Genomic DNA, 21,150 nt, shown 5'->3' with positions numbered 1-21,150 from the left:
TGGAAATATGGAGTACAGGGTTTAAGGCAGAGCCTGAATCCTGGGATGGGATTCAAGTGTGCAGCAGGAAAACGATAGGGACGGCCCACTTCAGCTGCAGAGCAGGTGGAAACTTGATTGCAGGATTAATGATTCAATGCATTTAACGCAGAACCGGGGGTCAAAATAACCGCAGCAACTAGTACTCTTGCCCAGGATCCAAGAAATCTGCACGCAGGAGAAGTCCTCTTGGAAAGAGCCTGAAGTTTTTTAGTCTTTGTTTTGGCAGTGGGAGTACAAAATAAAACGAGGCTCTTTGTCTCCCCGTCGGGGAATCGAACCCCGGTCTCCCGCGTGACAGGCGGGGATACTCACCACTATACTAAGGAGGAAAACGACACATACGCCCCTAAAACTTCTCGTTAGGAAGTTACTGCTAAACTGCTGTAGTTATTCCTTGAAAAATGGCTGCTGTTCAACTTATCACTTTACTGTATCTAGTCTGTCACCTTGCAACTGAAACATAATGGGAGCTCCACGTACAATTTATTTATTTATTTTTTAGCGGGCCTAGGGCCAGAGGTATTGGGCTAATGTACTTTATTTTTTTTTTAATTTTTATTGGAGGCTAATTATTTTACAATACTATATTGGTTGGTTTTGCCATACACTGACATGAATCCATCCCGGGTGTACATGAGTTCCCGACCCCCTCCCACCTCCCTCCTCCCCTTATCCTCCCTCTGGGTCATCCCCGCATACCAGCCCCCAGCATCCTGTAACATGCATAGACCCTGAACTGGTGATTCGTTTCATATATGATAATATACATGTTTCAATGCTATTCTCACAAACCATCCCACTCACCCTCTCCCACAGAGTCCCAAAGACTGTTCTATACATCTGTGTCTCTTTTGCTGTCTCGTATGGCAACCCATTCCAGTGTTCTTGCCTGGAGAATCCCAGGGACGGGGGAGCCTGATGGGCTGCCATCTATGGGGTCACACAGAGTCGGACACGACTGAAGTGACTAAGCAGCAGCAGCAGCAGCATACAGGGTTATCATTTGCATCTTTCTAAATTCCATATATATGCGTTAGTATATTGTATTGGTGTTTTTCTTTCTGGCTTACTTCACTCTGTATAACAGGCTCTAGTTTCATCTACCTCATTAGAACTGGTTCAAATGCATTCTTTTTAATGGCTGAGTAATACTCCACTGTGTATATGTACCACAGCTTTCTTATCCATTGGTCTGCAAATGGACATCTAGGTTGCTTCCATGTCCTGGCTATTATAAACAGTGCTGCAATGAACATTGGAGTACATGTGTCTCTTTCAATTCTGGTTTCCTCGGTGTGTATGCCCAGGAGTGCGATTGCTGGATCATCTGGCAGTTCTATTTCCAGTTTTTTGAGGAATCTCCACACTGTTCTCCATAGTGGCTGTACTAGTTTGCATTCCCACCAACAGTGTAAGAGGGTTCCCTTCTCTCCACACCCTCTCCAGCATTTATTGCATGTAGACTTTTGGATAGCAGCCATTCTGACTGGTGTGAAATGGTATCTCATTGTGGTTTTGATTTGCATTTCTCTGATTATGAAGGATGCTGAGCATTTTTTCATGTGTTTGTTAGCCATCTTTATGTCTTCTTTGGAGAAATGTCTGTTTAGTCCACGTACAATTTAAACTTTCTAATAGCCACCTTAAAAAGTAAGAAGAAATAGGTGATATTTTAAAAAATATATGTGATTTAACCCAAAATGCCGAAATAAGGACTAGATTTTCTTTACATAATTTTCAAGCTGGTAAGTATTTTACATTTACAGATACCACATTTCAACTCAGACGTTAAATTTTCATTGGAAAAATTTGACTAATATTTAGATTTCATGATATTCACAACTGAAATTCAAGTGGATTCATAACGTACCAAGTTGTTCCTAAAGTATTTGAACGTTCTGCAATAGGTCAATGGGGTATCTGTTTAACTTTTTACATCAAGTTATTTCAATTAATTAATGTAGCAATTACAATTAACTAGACTTTGAAGTGCAGTTCCTCAGACACATCGGCCAGTTTCAAGTGCCCAACAGCTTTTAGCTTCCGTATCAGTCCCGGAGATATAAAACCATGGCCCCTCTCTGAAGCTTAGTTTCAGACAGGACATCCGGAAGATCCCAAAGATTTCTCAAGAGTTTAAAATGGAAGGCAGGAGGGAAGGTAAGAGAGAAAAAAACGCTTCAGATTCTAATCCCTCCAAAATGTAGCTGGGCAGAGAATGAGGTCGAGGGAGAAAGTGCGGTGTGGCTGCAGTTCTAGTTTCAGTTCTTAGTTTCGCTCAGGCTTTAAATTGTAAAATACATCGCACGCTCTGCTTCTCAATTTAATTAGCGTGAAAGAGGGAAAACGAAGCACATGCGTTGGCCGGGAATCGAACCCGGGTCAACTGCTTGGAAGGCAGCTATGCTCACCACTATACCACCAACGCCTACCTAGCAAGCCTTTCGAATTATGTATATAAGAGTAACAGAGGCTATGAATCTGCAAAATTTTTTAGTACTGTTCTGTGTCTGAAACCCCAAAGTACCCAGCCTTTTCCAGGCGAGGATGGACCCCGTCCTTACTCCTCTTAATCGATCCCGCCAACTAAGGACGAGGGCCTGAAACGCAGAGACCACCAGGGGCCCAGAGCTGGAAGGACGGAACAGCGGGAAGCCGGGAGGGAAGGCCAGTGCCTCGCTCGGCAGAGCATTTTCTTCCCCACGCCCCCGCCTTCTGTCACCCGAACTCCCTACTCCGCCGCTTGGCGCCGCCCCAGGACTAGATCCACAGGGTGTTGCATTCAGTAAGGGCGACTTGAAGCGAAGGGGCCGAGGGAGAGCAGCCAACAAGGGAGTCCACTCAGGTGTGGCTAGGTCTCCCGAGAGAAGGAGCGAGAGGAACGTTCGAAGGGGCACTGGAGAAATGGATCTTTGCAGTTTAGGGTGGTGAAGACGTAGGAAATAAGAGTTAGAAACAGTTTTGTTTTCCCTATTTTGCGAAGAAGTCTAGGGGGGGAGTTGTAGTTTTATTTTAAATGAGAATCGTGCTACAGCACTTTTTGACAGTCTTATAAAGAAATAGGAAAAAGCAGGTTCACGTGTCAGGATGGCCGAGCGGTCTAAGGCGCTGCGTTCAGGTCGCAGTCTCCCCTGGAGGCGTGGGTTCGAATCCCACTTCTGACAACATCGAATTCTTTTCCTTGGGCTTTTCTAATTTGAATTCGTGGAGAAAGGACTATTGATTAACCAACATTTTGTTTTTTTATCAACACTTTTTAATGCTCCCTATCTATCTACTATCTACTATCCCTATATGAAGAGTGTGCTTCGCTTTGAATATAAAACTGAATCTATTTCGATCTATGTATGTGTTGTGTGTTAGTCGCACAGTCGTGTCTGCTTCTTTGCGATCCCATAGACTGTAGCCCTCCAGATTCCTGTGTCCATGAAATTCTCCAGGCAAGAATACTGGAGTGGGTTGCCAATTCCTTCCATTCAGATCTATCCCTAGTTACAATTTTTTTTTTCTCTTTCCTTTAGACTCCAGTTTCTCAGTGCTATTCACCCCATGGAGAGACGCCCTCGATCCAGATCTCTTAATTTGCAATTGACCCGAGTCTTTTTGTGCTCAAGATTGTAGTGTCAAGCTTTGGTGAGAATCTGATTCCCCACCATCTTGCCAAACTGCTCCCACCACCAATTTTTATTCAATAAGCTTGCTGTACCACCAAAAAACAGGGAAAGAAATCAACATACAAAACCCAGGGAAAAGTAATAGAGAGGGAAAATAAACTCATAGAGTTGTTTCAAGAACTTGTTCTTCAAGACCTAAAAAAGCCACTTTCTCATTTGAGAGGAACTAGTTATAGAAAAATGTTGTCCTTTGCAGAAGAGAGAAGAACTGTCAATCCGAAGAGGCTAAATGTGTGAGGTTCATAAGCATGAAGATGGAAGGATCTTTAGGTTGGTTAGTGAAAGTTTACATTCTTTGTTATTTACTAGACTATGACCTTGGGAAATGTATTTGACTTTTCTGAGCCTTAGTTTGCTTGTTGTAAAATGGAGACAGAATTGTTGTGAGGATTGAGTGAGATGACCTAGGAGCTTATTAGAAATACAGATCTCAGGCTGCACCTTTGATTTACTGAATCCACATTTTATAAGATTCTCAAATGATTCTCATGCATACTAAAGTTTGAAAGCACTGGTCTATCTAATTTAGATGTCTTTGCACAGGTAGATCTTTAACTTGGAATATCCTTTCCCTTGCCACCTTTTACTCTATCATTTGAGCACTTAGAGTATGCCAGTCACTGCTTAAAACAGGATAAAGAGTTAAATTAGATACTGTATCTAAACTAACGACAGTAAGAGTGTATCCATAAGAGAGACACTGTATCCATAAGAGAGACACTGTATCCATAAGAGAGACACTGTATCCATAAGAGAGACAGGTAAAAAATAACAAAGTTGAACCTTAACCACATGATCAAGATTAAGATCACCAGAGTTTAGTTACATTGGTATCACTTACCTCCTGATATAATGCAAAAGATGGGCACTTCACCCTGTGATACACTGCCCCCAAACCCCCACTCTAATCATGAGAAGGCTGACAAACCCAACTGGGGGACAATCTGCTTCCCTGCTAACTCAGCTGGTAAAGAATCCACCTGCAACACGGGAGACCTGGGTTGGATCCCTGGGTTGGGAAGATCCCCTGGAGAAGGGAAAGGCTATCCACTCCAGTATTCTGGCCTGGAGAATTTCATAGACTGTAGAGTCTATGGGGTCGTGAAGAGTTGGACACAACTGAATGGCTTTCACTTTCTTTCTGCCAAATACCTAACCAGTACTTATCAAAACGTGAATTTTTTTTTTTTACACTGCTTTCTTTCTTTATTCATTCATTCATTTTTGGCCATGCTGAGACTGCATTGCTGCATGTGGGCTTTCTGTAGTTGCAGAGTGGCGGACTATTCTCTAGTTGGGCTGCTCACTGCAGAGCAGAGGATCTATGTGCTCCAGCTTCAATAGTTGCAGCACAGGGACTCATTAGTTGTTTGTGGCTCAAGGGTCCTAGAGCGTGCAAGCATCGGTAGTTGTGGCACGTGGGCTCAGTAGTTGCAGAGCTTGGGATTAATTGCTCCAAGGCTCCATGTAAGACCTTAACATTAACAGAAGGTGGATAAAGGATATACAGTGACTTTCTATAGTATCTTTACAACTCTCTGTCAGTCTAAAATTATTGCAAAATAAAAAGGTCTTAAAAAAAAAAAAAAAAAAAACAACTTAACAGTGGTTACCTGTTAGGAATAGTAGCAGCTGGGAGTGGGGCAAGGAACCGCTATTATTCTTGTTCTGCGCCCCCCACCACCAGGAGGCTCCTGGGATCTTAACTCCCCCTACCACAGAAAGAAACCCAGCCAAGGGCAGCGGAAGTACACAGGCCTAACCACTGGACAACCAGGGAGTTCCCCAAACTGCTGATTTTTTTCATTGGAAGGGTTGTAGGAAGTTTTGATTTTTTAATAATGGAATGTGTTTTGTTTCAATATTTTGGGAAACAAGTTAATATTGTAATCACAATAGTTGTGATTACAGTAATCAAACTAAGACTATATATACCCAATACAACAACATTTAAATAACATGCTGTCCTTCAACCCAGGGATCAAACTGCATCTCCTGCATTGCAGGGGAATTCCTTAACTGTGAGCCACCAGGGAAGCCCATTAACAGGAAACAATCCCCAAAGTATCTAAAACATCAGCAACAGTCATTCAGAAGTAGATGAAGTGGTTAGTTTGTTTAAATCTCTGTAGAAAAATAGATACTATCCAAATGAGATCTGAAGTGTTTTCACAACTAAGCATGATGAAATTCTCCTTCTTATAACCTGTGTCTGTTGAGAGAGAGAGATTGTTGAAATGTGAGGAAATGATCCAAACCTTGTAGGTGCCATCATTCTGCTTGAGAAGTTACAAACAGGTTGCAGTGGTCAGTGTTGGAAGTTGGAAGGACATTCAGGAAAGGGGAAGCATAATACAGAATATTTGTGATATCTCTTCTTTGCAGATTCTTTCAATGTGAAGCCAAGTCACAAAATCTTGGGCCAGGTGCGGGAAAAAGCAGTTAAAAATGAGAGATGACAACCAGACTACAGGTGGGTTGTTACTGCAATCTCCTCTCAACCTGCAAGAGATCATCCTTAGCTAAATAAAATGTAGCATTCCTCTGACCAAGGCCACCTTCATTTCTGAGATAAAAATAAGTCTTTGGGCTGATTGGGAACTAACTTACACAAACTTATCCTTCTCCTATGTCGTTTAACTGGTAGTAAAGTTGAGCCTGAGGATATTCCCCAGGTTCAGTCACTTGCTATAAAAAGCACATATATTCACTTAATGAATAATGCAAGGATACAATATGCTTTTTCTCTCAGGGCTCAGTATCCAACTGTGTTCTAAAGGAATAATATGTACAATTTCACAACATCTGGAGGAAAATCTTTTTTTTTTTTAATGGTCTGTTTGTGAGGTAACAGTGCACAGAATGTAGAAGTAGGCAGGACACAGTTCTTAATTCCAGCTCTCCCCACTACCCACGTTCCCTGACTTAATAGATGTGGATACTGAGTAAATCGTTGCACCTCTTTTAACCTCTGGATCCTCACTTTCAAAAGAGATAATACACTGTTACGTTGCTGTGGTGATTAAATTAGATTGCACAGAGTCAACAATCAATTAGTAATAATAATAGTGAATATTCGTTGCTCAATACTAGATGCCTAGCCTAACATTCTTCTTCAGTCCTCACATACTTAATTGCACCCTCATATCAAATCTGAGGTACTATTTGATCATCATCCCCATTAAACAGGAGGGAAAACTGAAGCGCAGAGTCTAACTTGCAGAGTAGATAAAGCAACACCCGTCTGGCTCCAGTAGAGCCATTTCACTATACAGTTGCACTGTCGTCATCGTCATTGTCACCATCCTAGGGCTCATCAGCAGAAAGCAGCTGGGACCACGCAATTTCTCTCACACAGCTAAGATCAACAATAACTTTAATTACACCACTAGACTTACTCTCTTAATCTAACAAATGCTATTCTCCAGAATCCAGGACTTGGGGTCTGTTCGCTAAAAGAACAATAAGGTCACATTATGAGAGGCAAATAATTAGCATATAAACTTTTTGTCCGCGAATTACGACACATTGGCTGACAAACTAAACTAAGCTCCCAATACAGAATTTTTATTTTAGGGTCTTGCCAAAACTTCTCTTCATTCTCTGCTTTTCCAACTCCACCTCCCTCCCTCTTTCAACACAATATCACAATTCTCTCCTCTCTCTCCTCACATTTCAATACTATTTCAGTGTGCCTTCCTCAAACTCTTCCTCTTGCTTTCCCTTATAGAAATTATTCACATAGCCTCATGAATTTTCTTCCCAGCCCTCCTTCAAAACCCACCCCAACATTTCTGTTTCTGAAAGCCCTGCCCCTTCGTCTACTTAACTGGATAGAAAACTAAGAAATGTTAAAAGTTTATTTAGCTTTATGTCATATAACAAATCCATACACACAAGTAACAAAATACATTAAATGTAGGTAAAAGCAATATTAAAGTGCCACACAAATGTTCATAATGATTACTTCTGCTTGTTTGATGTAGGAGAAGATTTTTTGTAAGTCAAATGACAAATACCTCAGTAATAAAACATACTGACCAAAAAAAAAAAAAAATTCTCTGTTGAGGGTAAGATTCTCCTCCACTCCCACCCCTGAAGTTAGGCAGGATCACAGCAGAAAGTCTAGAAAGTCCACAAACCCAGCCCTTACAGTCTCAGCTGACCCATCCAGAGGGGCCATTTAATCGACCTCCTCAATGACAGGGCCAGTACTAGGGGCTCCATGTCAGGCTTGAGCTCCACAACTGCTGCCCACAGGGACACCAGGCCCACCATAGAGCCTGGAGAAGATGGGGCAACAGATTTGCTCCAGCTCCCTCTTTTGATGCTCATATTCCGCTTTCTCTGCCAACTGGTTGTGCTCCAGCCAAGCAAGGACTTCCTGACACTTGTCTTGTACTTTGCGCCTGTCCTCATCAGGAATCTTATCTCTAAGCCTCTCCTCTTGCAAGGAGCTCTTCACATGGAAGACATAGGCCTCCAGAGAGTTTTTGGCAGCCACCCTGTCTCTCTGGGCCGCATCCTCAGCCTTGTACTGCTCAGCCTCACGAACCATCCTCTCCACCTCCTCCTTGCTCAGTTGGCCCTTGTCATTGGTGATGGTGATCTTGTTAGCTTTGCCTGTGCTCCTGTCGGTGGCTGTCACACTCAGGATGCCATTGGCATCAATGTCGAAGATCACCTCGATCTGGGGGACTCCACGTGGGGCTAGAGGGATGCCACTGAGCTCAAAGCGCCCTAGCAGGTTGTTGTCCCTGGTCATGGCCCTCTCACCCTCATACACCTGAATCAGGACCCCAGTCTGGTTGTCTGAATAGGTGGTGAAAGCCTGGGTCTGCTTGGTTGGGACAGTGGCATTCCTCTGAATCAGTGTGGTCATCACCCCACCAGCTGTCTCCAACCCCAGGGACAGGGGAGCCACATCCAGCAGCAGGAGATCTTGCACCTTCTCACACGTGTCCCCCATCAACACTGCGGCCTGCACGGCAGCCCCATAAGCCACAGCTTCATCCGGGTTGATGCTCTTGTTCAGCTCCCTGCCATTGAAGAAGTCCTGCAGGAGCTTCTGTACCTTGGGGATTCGGGTAGAGCCACCCACCAGGACAATGTCATGGATCTGGGCCTTGCCCAGCTTGGCATCCCGCAAGGCCTTCTCCACCGGCTCCAGGGTGCTGCGGAAGAGGTCCGAGCACAGTTATTCAAAGCGGGCTCGAGTGATAGAAGTGTAGAAGTCTACACCCTCAAACAGGGAATCGATCTCCAGAGTGGCCTGGGTACTGGACGACAGGGTGCGCTTGGCGCGCTCGCAGGCCGTGCGGAGCCTGCGCAGGGCCCGCTTGTTCCTGCTCAAATCCTTTCCGTGCTTCCGCCGGAACTCCCCCATGAAGTGGTTCACCAGCCGGTTGTCGAAGTCCTCTCCACCCAGGTGAGTGTCTCCAGCCGTGGCCTTCACCTCAAAGACTCCAGCGTCGATAGTGAGGACCGACACGTCGAAGGTGCCCCCACCCAGGTCGAAAATGAGCACGTTGCGCTCTCCGGCGCCCAGCCGGTCCAGGCCGTAGGCGATGGCAGCCGCCGTGGGCTCGTTGATGATCCTCAGGACGTTGAGCCCCGCGATGGCACCCGCGTCCTTAGTGGCCTGCCGCTGCGAGTCGTTGAAGTAGGCGGGCACCGTGATGACGGCGTGCTTCACCGGCTGGCCCAGGTACGCCTCCGCCGTCGCCTTCATCTTGCTCAGCACCATGGACGAGATCTCCTCCGGGGAGAACGCCTTGTCCTCCCCGCGGTAGGACACGCGCACCTTGGGCTTGCCGCCCTAGCTCACCACCCGGAAGGGCCAGTGCTTCAGGTCCGACTGCACAGCGGGGTCTGCGAACCTGCGCCCGATCAGTCGCTTGACGTCGAACACGGTGCTGTGCGGGTTCAGGGCCGCCTGGCTCTTGGCCGCGTCGCCCACCAGCCGCTCGGTGTCCGTGAAGGCCACGTAGCTGGGGGTGGTGCGGTTGCCCTGGTCGTCGGCGAGGAACTCCACCCGGCCGTGCCGGAAGACGCCCACGCACGAGTACGTGGTGCCCAGGTCGATGCCTACGGCCAGCTCCCTCGCGGCCGACATGGCTGTGGCTTCTGCCGCTCGCGGCGACGAGTGCCAGACGGCGTCCGATGCGCGAGCCCGCGGAAGTCGGTGCGGCTCAGCCGTGGAGGTGCGCGCAGCCGCGCCGCGCTCCCGCCTGCCCGCCTCGGATCTGCGCGGCTCCGGCGCCACGAGCTTTTTATCCAGTTGCGAGAGCCCCGCCTCCTCCCGCCGCCGCCGCCGCGCAACTTCTAGCGCCTTTGCGGCGGGCCCAGAGCCGCCCGGCCCGCCAGCTCCGGCCGACTCAGCCCGGCAGGCGCCGCGCTGACTCCGGGAGAAGGTTCGAGCCGATCGGGCCGTGCAGGGAGCGACGGCCCCGCCAATGCCTGACTCAGAGCCGCAGAGAAAGTTCCAGCTTCTCCCGGCTAGTTCTAAGGGCGAGCGGTTGGGGCAGAAGAATGGTAAGGTGAAAATCTGTTCTCCCTCTGGTTGGTTGAAGAGGGCGGTTTTGAGTCCAGCGGCTTGGGAAAAACCGAAAGCATTAGAGCCATGGCCTCAAGGACAGAGGTTTAAAGTTTTATTATTTTAAAACGTAAAGGCATTGTTTTCAAAATTGTGACTAAGAGGGGTGGTTGGATTTCTGCTATGGGGTGGACCTAGGGTCAGGAGTGATGATAAGAGACAGTGCTGCGACCTTCTCATGCAAGAGTAGCATTGGTGGTTCAGTGGTAGAATTCTCGCCTGCCACGCGGGAGGCCCGGGTTCGATTCCCGGCCAATGCAACTTGCTCTTTTCTTTCAGGGTACCCTCATTTTAACATTTTTGGTTTTTTCTGTTTTTTTCTTTAATTCAACTTCTAAAGTGGATCTTCATTTAAAAAATAAAAATAAAAATTTGAGTGTAGTTGTTTTAAAATGTTTCTGCTGCTGTACAGCAAAGTGAATCACTTATACATTTACATATATCTACTCTTTTTTAAAATTCTTTTTCCATAAAGGTTGTTATAGAGTAACTATACATCCTCAAAAAGAAGGAACCTATTTTATAACCCAGGAAGGAGAGAAGCTGTCAGCTTTAAATTCATTCTCTCTCAGTGTTTAGGCTGGCCAGGCCTGTGTGTCAAAGTCAGGATATTTTAGGCAAGGCCCTGCTTAAAGGGTGCTCACTTCAGAAAGAAAGATGGGGCCTGGCCTGGGGTCTGTGCCCTGTAGTTCAGGGACTACCTTGTCCAATCTGCTCCAACTTTCTCTCCTAGCCCTCAGCAGCCTCAAAAGCCCTGCACATCTACCCCCAGGAGTTCCAAGAGTTCTACAGCTTCTAAAACAAGCTGTAGAACAAAATATACAGTATCATCCAATTACAGTATGTACAGATCTGTGATACCAATTACTTGTACGTCCTTGAACAAATCATTTCAACCATCTGGTTCATTGCTTTCTCAGTTTTAAAATGAGGAGATCTAACTTCATCTTTTCCAAGACTTTCTAGCTGTAGAAGTCTCTGATTTCATCCAGAAGCTAAAGAGGATTCCTGTTTCCCCTAAACTATGTACCTGCTCTATACCTGAATAAATCATGCTTTTGTTGATAAGAAAAAGAGGAATGATCTCCTATGTCCATCATACGGTGCCATATATACTTTATGCATTTTAACCCTTAACAACAGTACAGTGAGGAACCTTAGTGTGCCAGATATTGATGATGCTTAAAAATATGTATGAGTCTCCTCTTTTCAGCCTCAAAAAAAGATTGTAATCTCATGCCTCTTGTGGTCAGGTCATACAACTTGTTTTGATTAATGAAATTTAAGTATGCGTGATATGTTACTTTTGGACAGAGTGCATTTAATTACTATTCTAATTGTTACTGTTCTCTTTGCCTTCCTTGGCAATGTGTGGTAGTTGGTGCTAAAATGAAAGTATAGTATAAACCTGAGCCTTCCCATGAGATGGCTTCCTTAGGAAGTCTTCCACATATATAGCAGAAAATGAGTGAGAAAAAACCTTTGATGATTTATGCCACTAAGATTGTATTTTTACAGCACATGAGCTTAATACACTGGCTGCTGCTAAGTGCACCCTGCTCAGTGCGACCCCATAGATGGCAGCCCAACAGGCTCCTCCATCCCTGGGATTCTCCAGGCAAGAATACTGGAGTGGGTTGCCATTTCCTTCTCCAATGCATGAAAGTGAAAAGTGAAAGTGAAGTCACTCTGTCGTATCCAACTCTTAGCGACCCCATGGACTGCAGCCCACCAGGCTCCTCTGTCCATGGGATTCTCCAGGCAAGAGTACTGGAGTGGGGTGCCATTGCCTTCTCCGTAATATACTGGCTGCTGCTGCTGCTAAGTCACTTCAGTCGTGTCCGACTCTGTGTGACCCCATAGACGGAAGCCCACCAGGCTCCCCTGTCCCGGGGATTCTCCAGGCAAGAACACTGGAGTGGGTTGTCATTTCCTTCTCCAATGTGTGAAAGTGAAAAGTGAAAGTGAAGTCGCTCAGTCGTGTCCGACCCTTAGCGACCCCACCGACTGCAGCCTACCAGGCTCCTCCATCCATGGGATTTTCTAGGCAAGAGTACTAGAGTGGCTTGCCATTGCCTTCTCTGAAAATACTGGCTAGAGCTAGTCAAATGGGGTTATCCCCTTTTTTTTTTCCAATGTGACTAGCCACAGAAACGTAACTTACCCACAGTTCTACCTTTGATTTCATCCCTACTCCAACTTAGACCCTCTTATGTTTTTTTTTTCAGTTACTATAGTAAAAGCAATCTTACCTATTTAAAGGGAAAGTGCCAGCCAAATAGTGTGCTCCAAAGACATCAGATTCCATAAGCACTTATTAAACATCTACTATGTTCCAAAGACATTATGCTTCCATGTATGTTGTTACACTTTAACCTCACATGATATCCCTGGGGAGGGAGATAAAGATATTACTATTTCACAGAAGAAGAATCTAATTCATAGAATAGTTAAATGAATTCTTCAAGACAAAACACCTAGCGAATGGTAGAAATGAAACACAAATCCAAGTTGTTCTACTCTCCTTTTAGTATGCTTTCCACGGCTCCCGTACAGGCTTAGAGAGTCAACTCAGTCAGAGGGAAGTCGGTCCAGCTAACACACTACTTTACAAGATGCGATGGGTGAAAGTAAACATTGAGTTTGGACAGATAACATTCAAAGCTGAAGTGCATGTACTGGTGGCATATTTTGGGTAGTGTCTAATAGGGTGTTCAGGAGTACTGAATTGGACTTCTGCTTCTGGTAAGATGGAGTAGATGTACTTTTTAAAAAAGTGTCTGATTTTGAATGCTGAAGAACTTACTCATTTCATAAATATGTCCTGAGGGCCTTATCATGTGCCAGACACTGCCCTTGACTCTTAAGTATATAGTAGTGAACAAAACTGACAAGGGCCGAGATCTCCTGGAACATGTTTTAATGAGAGAGGGAGTAGTCAGTTGGTGATACATACATGGGGGAAAAAATACAGCAATTAACAACTGAATCGCTGAACATATTCAGTTGGAGATGAGAACAGTGGGGAAAATCAAGCAGGAGAGCAGGATTAGGAGATGATGGAGGAGTGAGGTTAGGAGACCAAGGAGACCTCACTGATGAGGTGATATTTGAGTAAAGGCCATGAAGAAGCCTGATGTGGATATCTGTAAGAACAGTTCAGAAACAGTAAATAACATAAACCTGTAGCAGAAGTATAATTGAAGTGTCCAAGGAAGCAAAACAGAGCAATAAATGAGGTCAGAGAGGCACTGAGGAGCAAGATCATGTAGTACCTCGTAGAACATTGCAAAGGCTGTAGCTATTACTCTCAGTGCTAAGGGGGAAGCTAATACATGGCTTCCAGAAAAGAAATGACAGATAAACACACTGGCTGTTGTGAGAATAGACTGTTGGGTGACATGGTTGAGTGCAGGAAGACCAGGCAGGGGCTGTTACAGTAATCCAAGTAAGATGGTGGCTTGGATCAAGATGCTGCCACGTTCACCCTGCTCCTGGGGCTGTGCCATCCCTCCAGGCAGCCCCGGCCCCCATGAGCCCATCTGCACTGGGAGAAGTGGGAAGATTGTTGGATTTACTTTGAAAGAAGCACCAGGATTTACTGAGATTTCACATATTTGAGGAGCCTCTGGCGAGGAGCTGAGAGAACACATTTGCTGCGAGTCCATGTCGAGCTGGATGGGCTAGGACTGTGCCTTAGCCTTTGGGAGATCAGTGAAGGCAGGGCCTGTTACCTTCTACTTGATCTAGAGATCACAGGTCTTTTCTCTTCCTGGAGGCCCCTTAGCCCAGGTTATTGTCAAGCAGAGGCCAGGGAAGAGGAAAGTTATGGACTGAAGAGCTGCTGCCACTACTGCTGTTACACCATGGAATGAAGGGTCATTTGTCCTGAGGGTCTTGGCTCCATCTGACTTCGTAATTCTTCCAGTCTCCCATGGAGCTTTGAAGGTATCTCTGCACTGAAAAATACAGGCCTGTATCCATTGCAAAAAGGAGCCCCATCACCAGGCAGAAAGTGATTTGATACCAAGGTGAAAAGATGAGTGGAATTGCTGGACCTAATCAGAGAGGCAGAGGAATGGGAAAAACGACAGTTAAGACAGAAATTTGGGAAAAACAGTCATGTCCCTAGTGAGGAGTCTTTGCAAAGCAACCCAGGCCAAGGCCAGGAGCAGACAGCTACCCCAGGAAGTCTTCAGTGGATCGCCTGCCTTCCCAAATAAAGTGCTGGATCAGCATTTCCCAAAGGATGACCTCAAACACATCTGTTCTGAAGGACATTAAGAGAAGTTATAGAAGAAGAAGGGTTCTGTGGTTACCTGAGTTTAGCAAATGCCTTACTAGACTTAATTTAAAAGTTTGAGACAGGGCTTCTTGAAGCCTTTGGTGTGCATTATGAATATAAAAAAAGAGGAAAAGAATACATAGTGTGCTCTGCATTGATTTGACCACAGAACCCGTCACTCTGAAAGGGCTCTCAAAGAGTTATGTGATTGGGGAACAGCCTTTGGGAAGCATTGAACTTGGGAATACACAGATGACATCAACACAGCTTCACTCACTACCTCCTCTGAACCCAGGACTGGGTACTCACTAATGAAAATCAGGCTGGCATAAATAATTTGTGATACCGTCTGAAAGGACAGAATATGCATTCCACAATGTACAATTTCTCAAGAACAGGCAGAAGTCTAGTTCTTTGTGTGTAGAGAGAGAGTCTCATGCCAACATGGCTGCAGCAAGCTAAGATCTGATCCTAGGCTGAGAGGTTCAGAAGGGAAACGCAGCAAGCGTTAGACTCCGAGAGAGACGCGTGATGAAGTGGTGTGGACGAGAAGCAAAGAGGGAGAGCAGCAACGTCTGCTGGTTGGGTATGGAGGACGAAAAGGTGGATTTTGTCCCCTGAGGGTTAGAACACCAAATGAATGACACCCATTTCTGTAATCCCTGAGAAATGACCTGGAACAGAGCTTCACATTCACACAAGCATCAGGTCAAACTAGGGCTTTCAGGGTTCCTGTTTAAGGGAAACAGGCGCTCCCAGGAAAACAAACATTCTGGAGTCCAGCAAAGATTAGTAATCCTCTCACTACCCATTTTTCCAAGGTGTACATCTCCTTGAACAACCTTCATTCCCATCTTGGACAGTGATGTTCACTGGCTGTGACGAGTGTGGCGACTTCCCGAGAAACGCCGTGCAGTGGTACTGGCCACTGTGACTGAGGTTGGCGCGAGGGATAGAGAAGTTGGAGCGCAGATAGGAAAATGTCTTGGATTTCCCATCCTGGTAGAATGTGATCTTATTCAGAGGGTGGTTTCTCCAGCTGTGGCACCTCAGCACGATGGGCTCCCCTTCCTGGAACACAAGGCTGGGGGTCTGGAGCAGCAGCCAGTCTGAAAGACACAAAGGGACCGCAGGACCCAGAAGGTCTTGACTCAGATCTGAGACCCAGACCATCACTCCAGGGGCCAGTGTGTGTGGGGGGAAGTTTCAGTGTGGAATCACACACCCCTGGTCTCTAATTCTGGCTCCTTCATGTATGTACCCTGTGATCTTGGGTAAATAATTCTTCTGGGCCTCAGTTTCCTCGTATGCGGAACTAGTCACAATAGTACCATTAGCTGTACTATCTCCAGTAGTTGCTGGCACAGAGTAGGTGTTCAGATATGCTTGTCTTCTCATTCCCACCCTGGGAGATGCCAGCTGCAGCCCTGTCTGGCCCACTAGGCCTCTGCAGGAGGATACAGGGGACCTGGAGTGAAATCCCTTCCTGGAGGGAGGGAGGGAGGTGGGGGAGAAGCCAGTCTGAGAGAGGAGACAGCATGTGAGGGGGACACAGCAGAGACCTGTGTCCTTGGAGAAAGTCATGAGCATCCAGCAAATATTTGTTTACTTGGTGCATGTTAGTAAACGTGGAATTCAGTGGGGACTTTGTCCCAAGCCAGCAGTGACATGGGTGGGCCATTAGCCAGCTGTGTATTTTTTCCCCCAATTTTCATTCTTTTACTGAGGAAATATTTTTAATTTCTTTGTTGTGTAGGGAATAGAGGCTTAGGTAGCTACTTCTGATCCTAATCTTGGCCCACACCGACCTTTTTCCTGAAGCTTTAGGACAGAGCAGAGTTGAAATTGGAAAGAAAGGGTAGGAAACAACAGATACTTTGGAAAGGAGAAGGGGAATGAAAAAAAAAGCCACACGTTTGCCAGTCAACCGCACTCAGACCCTTCAGCAGATCATGATGCCAACCAAGTTGTATTTATGGAAGCCACCTCAATAAGAAGCCCATGTACCTCTACTAGAGAGTAACCCACACACAGCAACGAAGACACAGAGCAGCCATAGATAAATAAATAAAAATTTTAAAGACACGAGTTTCACTTCAGTTGCACAGAGAGCAGACAGGGACTAGGGAAATGCTGATTCTCACCAGAACCTCGTGTGGGAGGCAGTGGTATCTCCATTAGCAGGTGAGGAAACTGAGGCTCAAAGGTAAAAGAAATCATGTTTACATGGCTGGTAATTCCCAGGGCTAGGGTTCACTCGTGCTGTGTCTGTGCTTTTGACTCTGCCATAAAAATGGGAAGATCTCTGTGAATTAGAGATTTTCTTCTGCTGCTCCCGCACTCAGACGCCTGCTGGTGGCCTGGTCACCTTCTTGCTCAATCGGCACCAAGACAAAGGAGCCCAGCATATTCTGAGAAATCTCTTAGGAACCACTCACACTGAGCCAAGGAGGTGGGTTGGAAAGGGAAACGAGCAGACCAAAGCCACTTCAGACAACTCACAGCCGTGCTCTCCAGTAAGTAGGAACCGCCCTTTCCTAAAAACCTCTGCCATGCAAGCAGATTTCACCTCTCCTTGTTCTCCCAGCCTCTCCAGGGCCTTCCTCCACTGACCAGAAATCACATCCAGATGCACAGGGTCGCTGAGGCTGGTCTGCTCCCTCTGGCACCTGTAGGATCCAGTGTCATTGCTGCCGGCCCTAAAGCTGTAGCTGGGCTGGTTCTGGGTGTGGATGGAGCTCCCGTTATGGAACCACATGGTGAGGTTGCCTCCATAGAAGCTGGTCCCCTGGCACATCAGCGTCACATGATCCTCCCTGAGCACATTGATCCACGCAGGCTGGATGCTCACTACAGCCTTGGGGAGATCTGCTGAGGGGCGGAGAGAGGAGGCAGCATGAGGAAAAGGGACCCCAAGGGCCTCAGCAGGCCCCAAATCTCAGATGACGGAAAACTGTGGCCATGCTGGGGAGATCAAGAGAAGAGCCCAACCCGGAACAGTTCTGCACCTGAAGGCAATTCCTCCAGCTCATGTAGCCACACAGGGGCCCCCAGGAACCCAGATTCTCTCAGGGAGGAGAGGGTGTGGGGTAGGGAAATGGGAGAGGGGGCAAGCAAACAGTCTAGAAACACAAGTTCACCTCACCCAAGGAGCTCTTCCCAGTTCCTTCCCTCTGTCTCTATTTCTCTTTCTCTCTCACACTCACACACACTCACACTCACACACACACACACTCACTCACACACACTCACACACACACTCACACACTCACACACACACTCACACACACACACTCACACACACACACTCTCACACACACACACTCACACACACACTCTCACACACACACATACATCCTTTGGGGAATCACTTCCCCCACCCCCATAAACTGAGGCATTTGGACACTAGTGGATAAACTGTCTTCCCAGCCAGATGAAGACAAGTGGGGCCACCTGGTGGAGGCGCCAGGCTGAGAGTCAGAGGTCACATTTCTCTTCTGACCTGTTTCATTATGACCCAGAGGGAGGATAAGGGGAGGAGGGAGGTGGGAGGGGGGTTCAAGAAGGGGAACACATGTACACCCGGGCGGATTCATGTCAATGTATGGCAAAACCAACCAATATAATATTGTAAAGTAATTAGCCTCCAATAAAAAAAAAAAAAAGAATAGACCTGTCCTGACACCAAAGCACAGATGAATCTCTATGGCCTCAGGAGCATAAGAAAGAGTGAGAAAGGCCAGAAGTTCAGTCTAGGAGCCTGGATTCACTGACCCAGGAGAGCCCCACCCCCTACCAGTCCTGGGTGGTGGAGAGGTTACTGGTGCTGAGAAAGCAGTGTTCACCCCACCCAGCTGCAGCCAGTAATACCACCTCCTCTTTCTGTCCAAGGGAACAGGCCCTGAAGCCTTCAGATATGTGAAAAATGGACAATTTATCAACCCATGGGGATAACCTAAGCAGATCATGTGATTCTGCATGGCCTGGGCTCGTGGTTTAGTTTGGAAAGAGGAACGAATTGAGACAGAGGACAGTTATTTTCTGTGACAAAATCTGTGAGGTCTCAGACAGAAGCAGGAGGGCTGAGGCATCTGTGTCCCTTGGCTGCGCACCCCTGGCTTCAGTGGGAGGAAAGGAGGAAGGAGAAGGGAGTGCAGGGCATCTTGTGGGTGCGATTCCTCTTTCCTGGGTTGCTGACCCATCCAGAGTTCCTCCAGACAGGATGCAGGGAGCAGAGAGAGAGGGTGGCTGGGGGACAGAGAGGACTTGCTGGAGCACTTACCAGGTTTCCCAGGAACTGGAGCTGTAAGAGAGAAAGCAAAGATCAGCCTGGTGTTTGCATATGATGATTCATCATTACAAATAATCACATTGTGAAAGGTTGTTGCTGAGCCGTGAAAGACGCCAGGACTCTTGGCCTCTGGAGGAGAGGAATTCAACCCAGACCAGTGACGAGGCATGATTGCTCAGAGCTTTTGTGTAATAAAGTTTTACTAAAGTATAAAAGAGATAGAGAAGGCCACTCCTTAGACTGGCCTTCTGACATAGACATCAGAAGAGGGCAGAAAGAGTGCCACCTTGCTAGTTTTTAGCAAGAAGTTATATTCCTCTCAGCAGGCTGCTAATTCGAGGAAGGAAATGTCTCAAAGCTCAGAGCGTGGCACCAGGCCCCTTATCCACAGCATGCACTCTGAGATAACACTGGCACAAGGTGAGCCATCCCGGGCCGTAAAACGATGGCCAGGAATCTGAAGAAAGGCAGGCTTCCAAGCAAACACACAGTCTCATTAACACAACTTAAGAGAACATTTCCATTGGCAAAACATACTGGTCCGTTGAACTCTTATGGGTTCTGACTGTTAGGCAAAACCGACTTGATGAAAGACAGAGTCTAAGGTAAATACATAGTTCGTTAACATAGCTTAAGAAAAACATTTCCATAAGAAAAACGCATTGGTTAGCTCAAGGTTTGAGAAAAGTTAAGTTTAGGTGGAATCAGGTGTCGTCATGGCAACACAGAATTTTAAGGGAAACCTCCTTTTAATTTTGCATAGAGAAGGGGAATAAAATCTGACACTTGTAGTTTCCTCCTGCTGTTTAAGAGAGAAATTTAAAAATGTCTGACACTTGCAGCCTATTTCCTCCATTTGGGGGCCCTTAGCCTTCCTGCCTGTTACCCTCTCACTTGCAAATCGCCCTTAACTCTCTCGTGAGCCTCTTGTGGTCCTTTAACATAATGTCTGCATTTTGTTCACCTGTGTTGTTCATGCCTTAACTTGTTCAGCTGCGTGAACAAAATTACCACACAGGGGCCAGACTGATATCTTCGTAAATTTACTGTCACCATATTCACAAAGACACGAAACTGCAGTTCTGACACTTGGCTAAATTTGCTCTGAGTCTCTTGCTACTCGATACTGATCTTTTCCTCTCTTCATGCCTGCAGTGCAAGGAGGCATTCATGATGTCTCTGGTCCCACAGCTGATGATGCTAGAGTTGCCTGGCTAACATATTCTCTGGTCTCCATCCCTGAATAACCCAGAGCCGTGTGTGCTTTTCCCCGGGGGAAGCTCCTTTCACATAGAGAATAGGTCCTGCTGCCTAAAGTGGAAGGCACAGAGAATGGCCTCTGCTCCCCAGTGCAATTTTTACTGCCTCCTCACACCTCTTATTAAGACAGCATCGGCCCTCTGGTCTAAGGTTTAGTCCCAGTGAAACATACGTTTCGAAGGAAGGTAAACACCTTGGCCATCATTAGTCCTTCAAGTCTAGCTCACTGGACATTGCTCAGAGCTGGCTCAGCTGTGGGAGGTGCCAGATTACCAGGGACCTTGGTGCCCAGTGTCATTGGGCAAAATGTTTAAAAAGCCCTACTTCTGCCAATTTCATAATTTCCCAAGGCCAGCAAGGTTGTCAGAATGTGATTTTCATCAGCCTGCCTTCACCCTCCTGACTTTCCTGATGTGCTTCCCACTTCAGCCCTCATCCTTGCCTCTGGCGGTAGAGAGGTTAGTGGTGCAGAGAAAGCAGTGCCCAGCAGTGTTCACCCCACCCAGCTGCCCCACCTCCTATTTCTGCAACAACCCAGGTAGCAGCAGCTGACTTAGAGAAGCCCACCTGCCCATGGTCCTGCTCCACTGTCCCTGCTGGGCCCCCGACTCACCCAGGAAGAGCAGAGCTGTCCACAGTAGCATGTGGCCCCAAGGATGCCAGGGTGTGTAGTGAGCTCGGTTCCTCCTGGCAGCAGGGAAGACTAGGAATGAGGGGATCCCCATCACCTCCTGGAGCGAGCAGGTTGCTCTGGCAGCCCAGCACCGCAGGCACTGGCTTCTCTCGAGGTTTGATAGATTCCACCCAGAGGGCAAATTCTGGAGTCCAAAAGAGGAAGTGAAAAGAAGTGCTGTTTAATCATTGGCTCCTCCCCTTCCACCCTCTTTCCTCTAGAGAGTTCCCTCCCAGAAGATTCAGGGCTTCCCAGAATGAATTGGCTCAGTCCCACTCCAAATTCACAGAAAATGTAGGAACTGGGAAACAAATTCTCCTCATCCTCTGG

The 21,150-nt window shown here is 46.7% G+C and overlaps 2 protein-coding genes and 4 non-coding genes across 8 annotated transcripts; 2 read left to right on the top strand and 4 right to left on the bottom strand.

Moving 5' to 3' along the window:
• Positions 1 to 299: 299 nt before the first annotated feature.
• TRNAD-GUC (transfer RNA aspartic acid (anticodon GUC)) lies at positions 300 to 371 on the bottom strand. The gene has a single exon. It is a non-coding gene; the product is annotated as a tRNA-Asp (tRNA).
• Positions 372 to 2,398: 2,027 nt separating this feature from the next.
• Positions 2,399 to 2,470, bottom strand: TRNAG-UCC (transfer RNA glycine (anticodon UCC)). Its single transcript has one exon. It is a non-coding gene; the product is annotated as a tRNA-Gly (tRNA).
• Positions 2,471 to 3,123: 653 nt separating this feature from the next.
• TRNAL-CAG (transfer RNA leucine (anticodon CAG)) lies at positions 3,124 to 3,206 on the top strand. The gene has a single exon. It is a non-coding gene; the product is annotated as a tRNA-Leu (tRNA).
• Positions 3,207 to 7,075: 3,869 nt separating this feature from the next.
• HSPA6 (heat shock protein family A (Hsp70) member 6) lies at positions 7,076 to 9,978 on the bottom strand. The gene is given in 1 exon segment (XM_055402561.2): positions 7,076 to 9,978. A coding segment is annotated over 1 exon segment (1,932 nt). The 5' UTR covers positions 9,832 to 9,978; the 3' UTR covers positions 7,076 to 7,899.
• Positions 9,979 to 10,500: 522 nt separating this feature from the next.
• Positions 10,501 to 10,571, top strand: TRNAG-GCC (transfer RNA glycine (anticodon GCC)). Its single transcript has one exon. It is a non-coding gene; the product is annotated as a tRNA-Gly (tRNA).
• A 2,390-nt stretch (positions 10,572 to 12,961) lies between these two features.
• On the bottom strand, positions 12,962 to 20,921 carry LOC129540978 (low affinity immunoglobulin gamma Fc region receptor II-like). Of its 3 annotated transcripts, none has more exons than XM_055402563.2 (5): positions 20,761 to 20,921; positions 18,879 to 18,899; positions 17,210 to 17,464; positions 15,405 to 15,705; positions 12,962 to 14,369 (listed from the first exon to the last, which is right to left on the bottom strand). In XM_055402563.2, the coding sequence occupies exons 1-5, from the start codon at positions 20,870 to 20,872 to the stop codon at positions 14,171 to 14,173; spliced, it is 888 nt and encodes a 295-aa protein (XP_055258538.1). In that variant the 5' UTR covers positions 20,873 to 20,921; the 3' UTR covers positions 12,962 to 14,170. The 3 variants fall into 3 exon arrangements, with proteins under 3 accessions (XP_055258538.1, XP_055258537.1, XP_055258539.1); XM_055402562.2 differs by having other exon boundaries at positions 12,963 to 14,369; positions 17,210 to 17,467; positions 20,761 to 20,919; XM_055402564.2 differs by having other exon boundaries at positions 12,964 to 14,369; positions 15,439 to 15,705; positions 17,210 to 17,467; positions 20,761 to 20,919.
• Between the last annotated feature and the right edge of the window lie 229 nt (positions 20,922 to 21,150).

This window comes from Moschus berezovskii, chromosome 4, assembly GCF_049115385.1.
Source record: "Moschus berezovskii isolate FMDL1 chromosome 4, NW_MosBer_1.0, whole genome shotgun sequence".
Classification (NCBI taxonomy): domain Eukaryota; kingdom Metazoa; phylum Chordata; class Mammalia; order Artiodactyla; family Moschidae; genus Moschus; species Moschus berezovskii.
The sequence above is the reverse complement of the archived record's forward strand: the minus strand, read 5'-3'. Positions and strand labels throughout refer to the sequence as shown.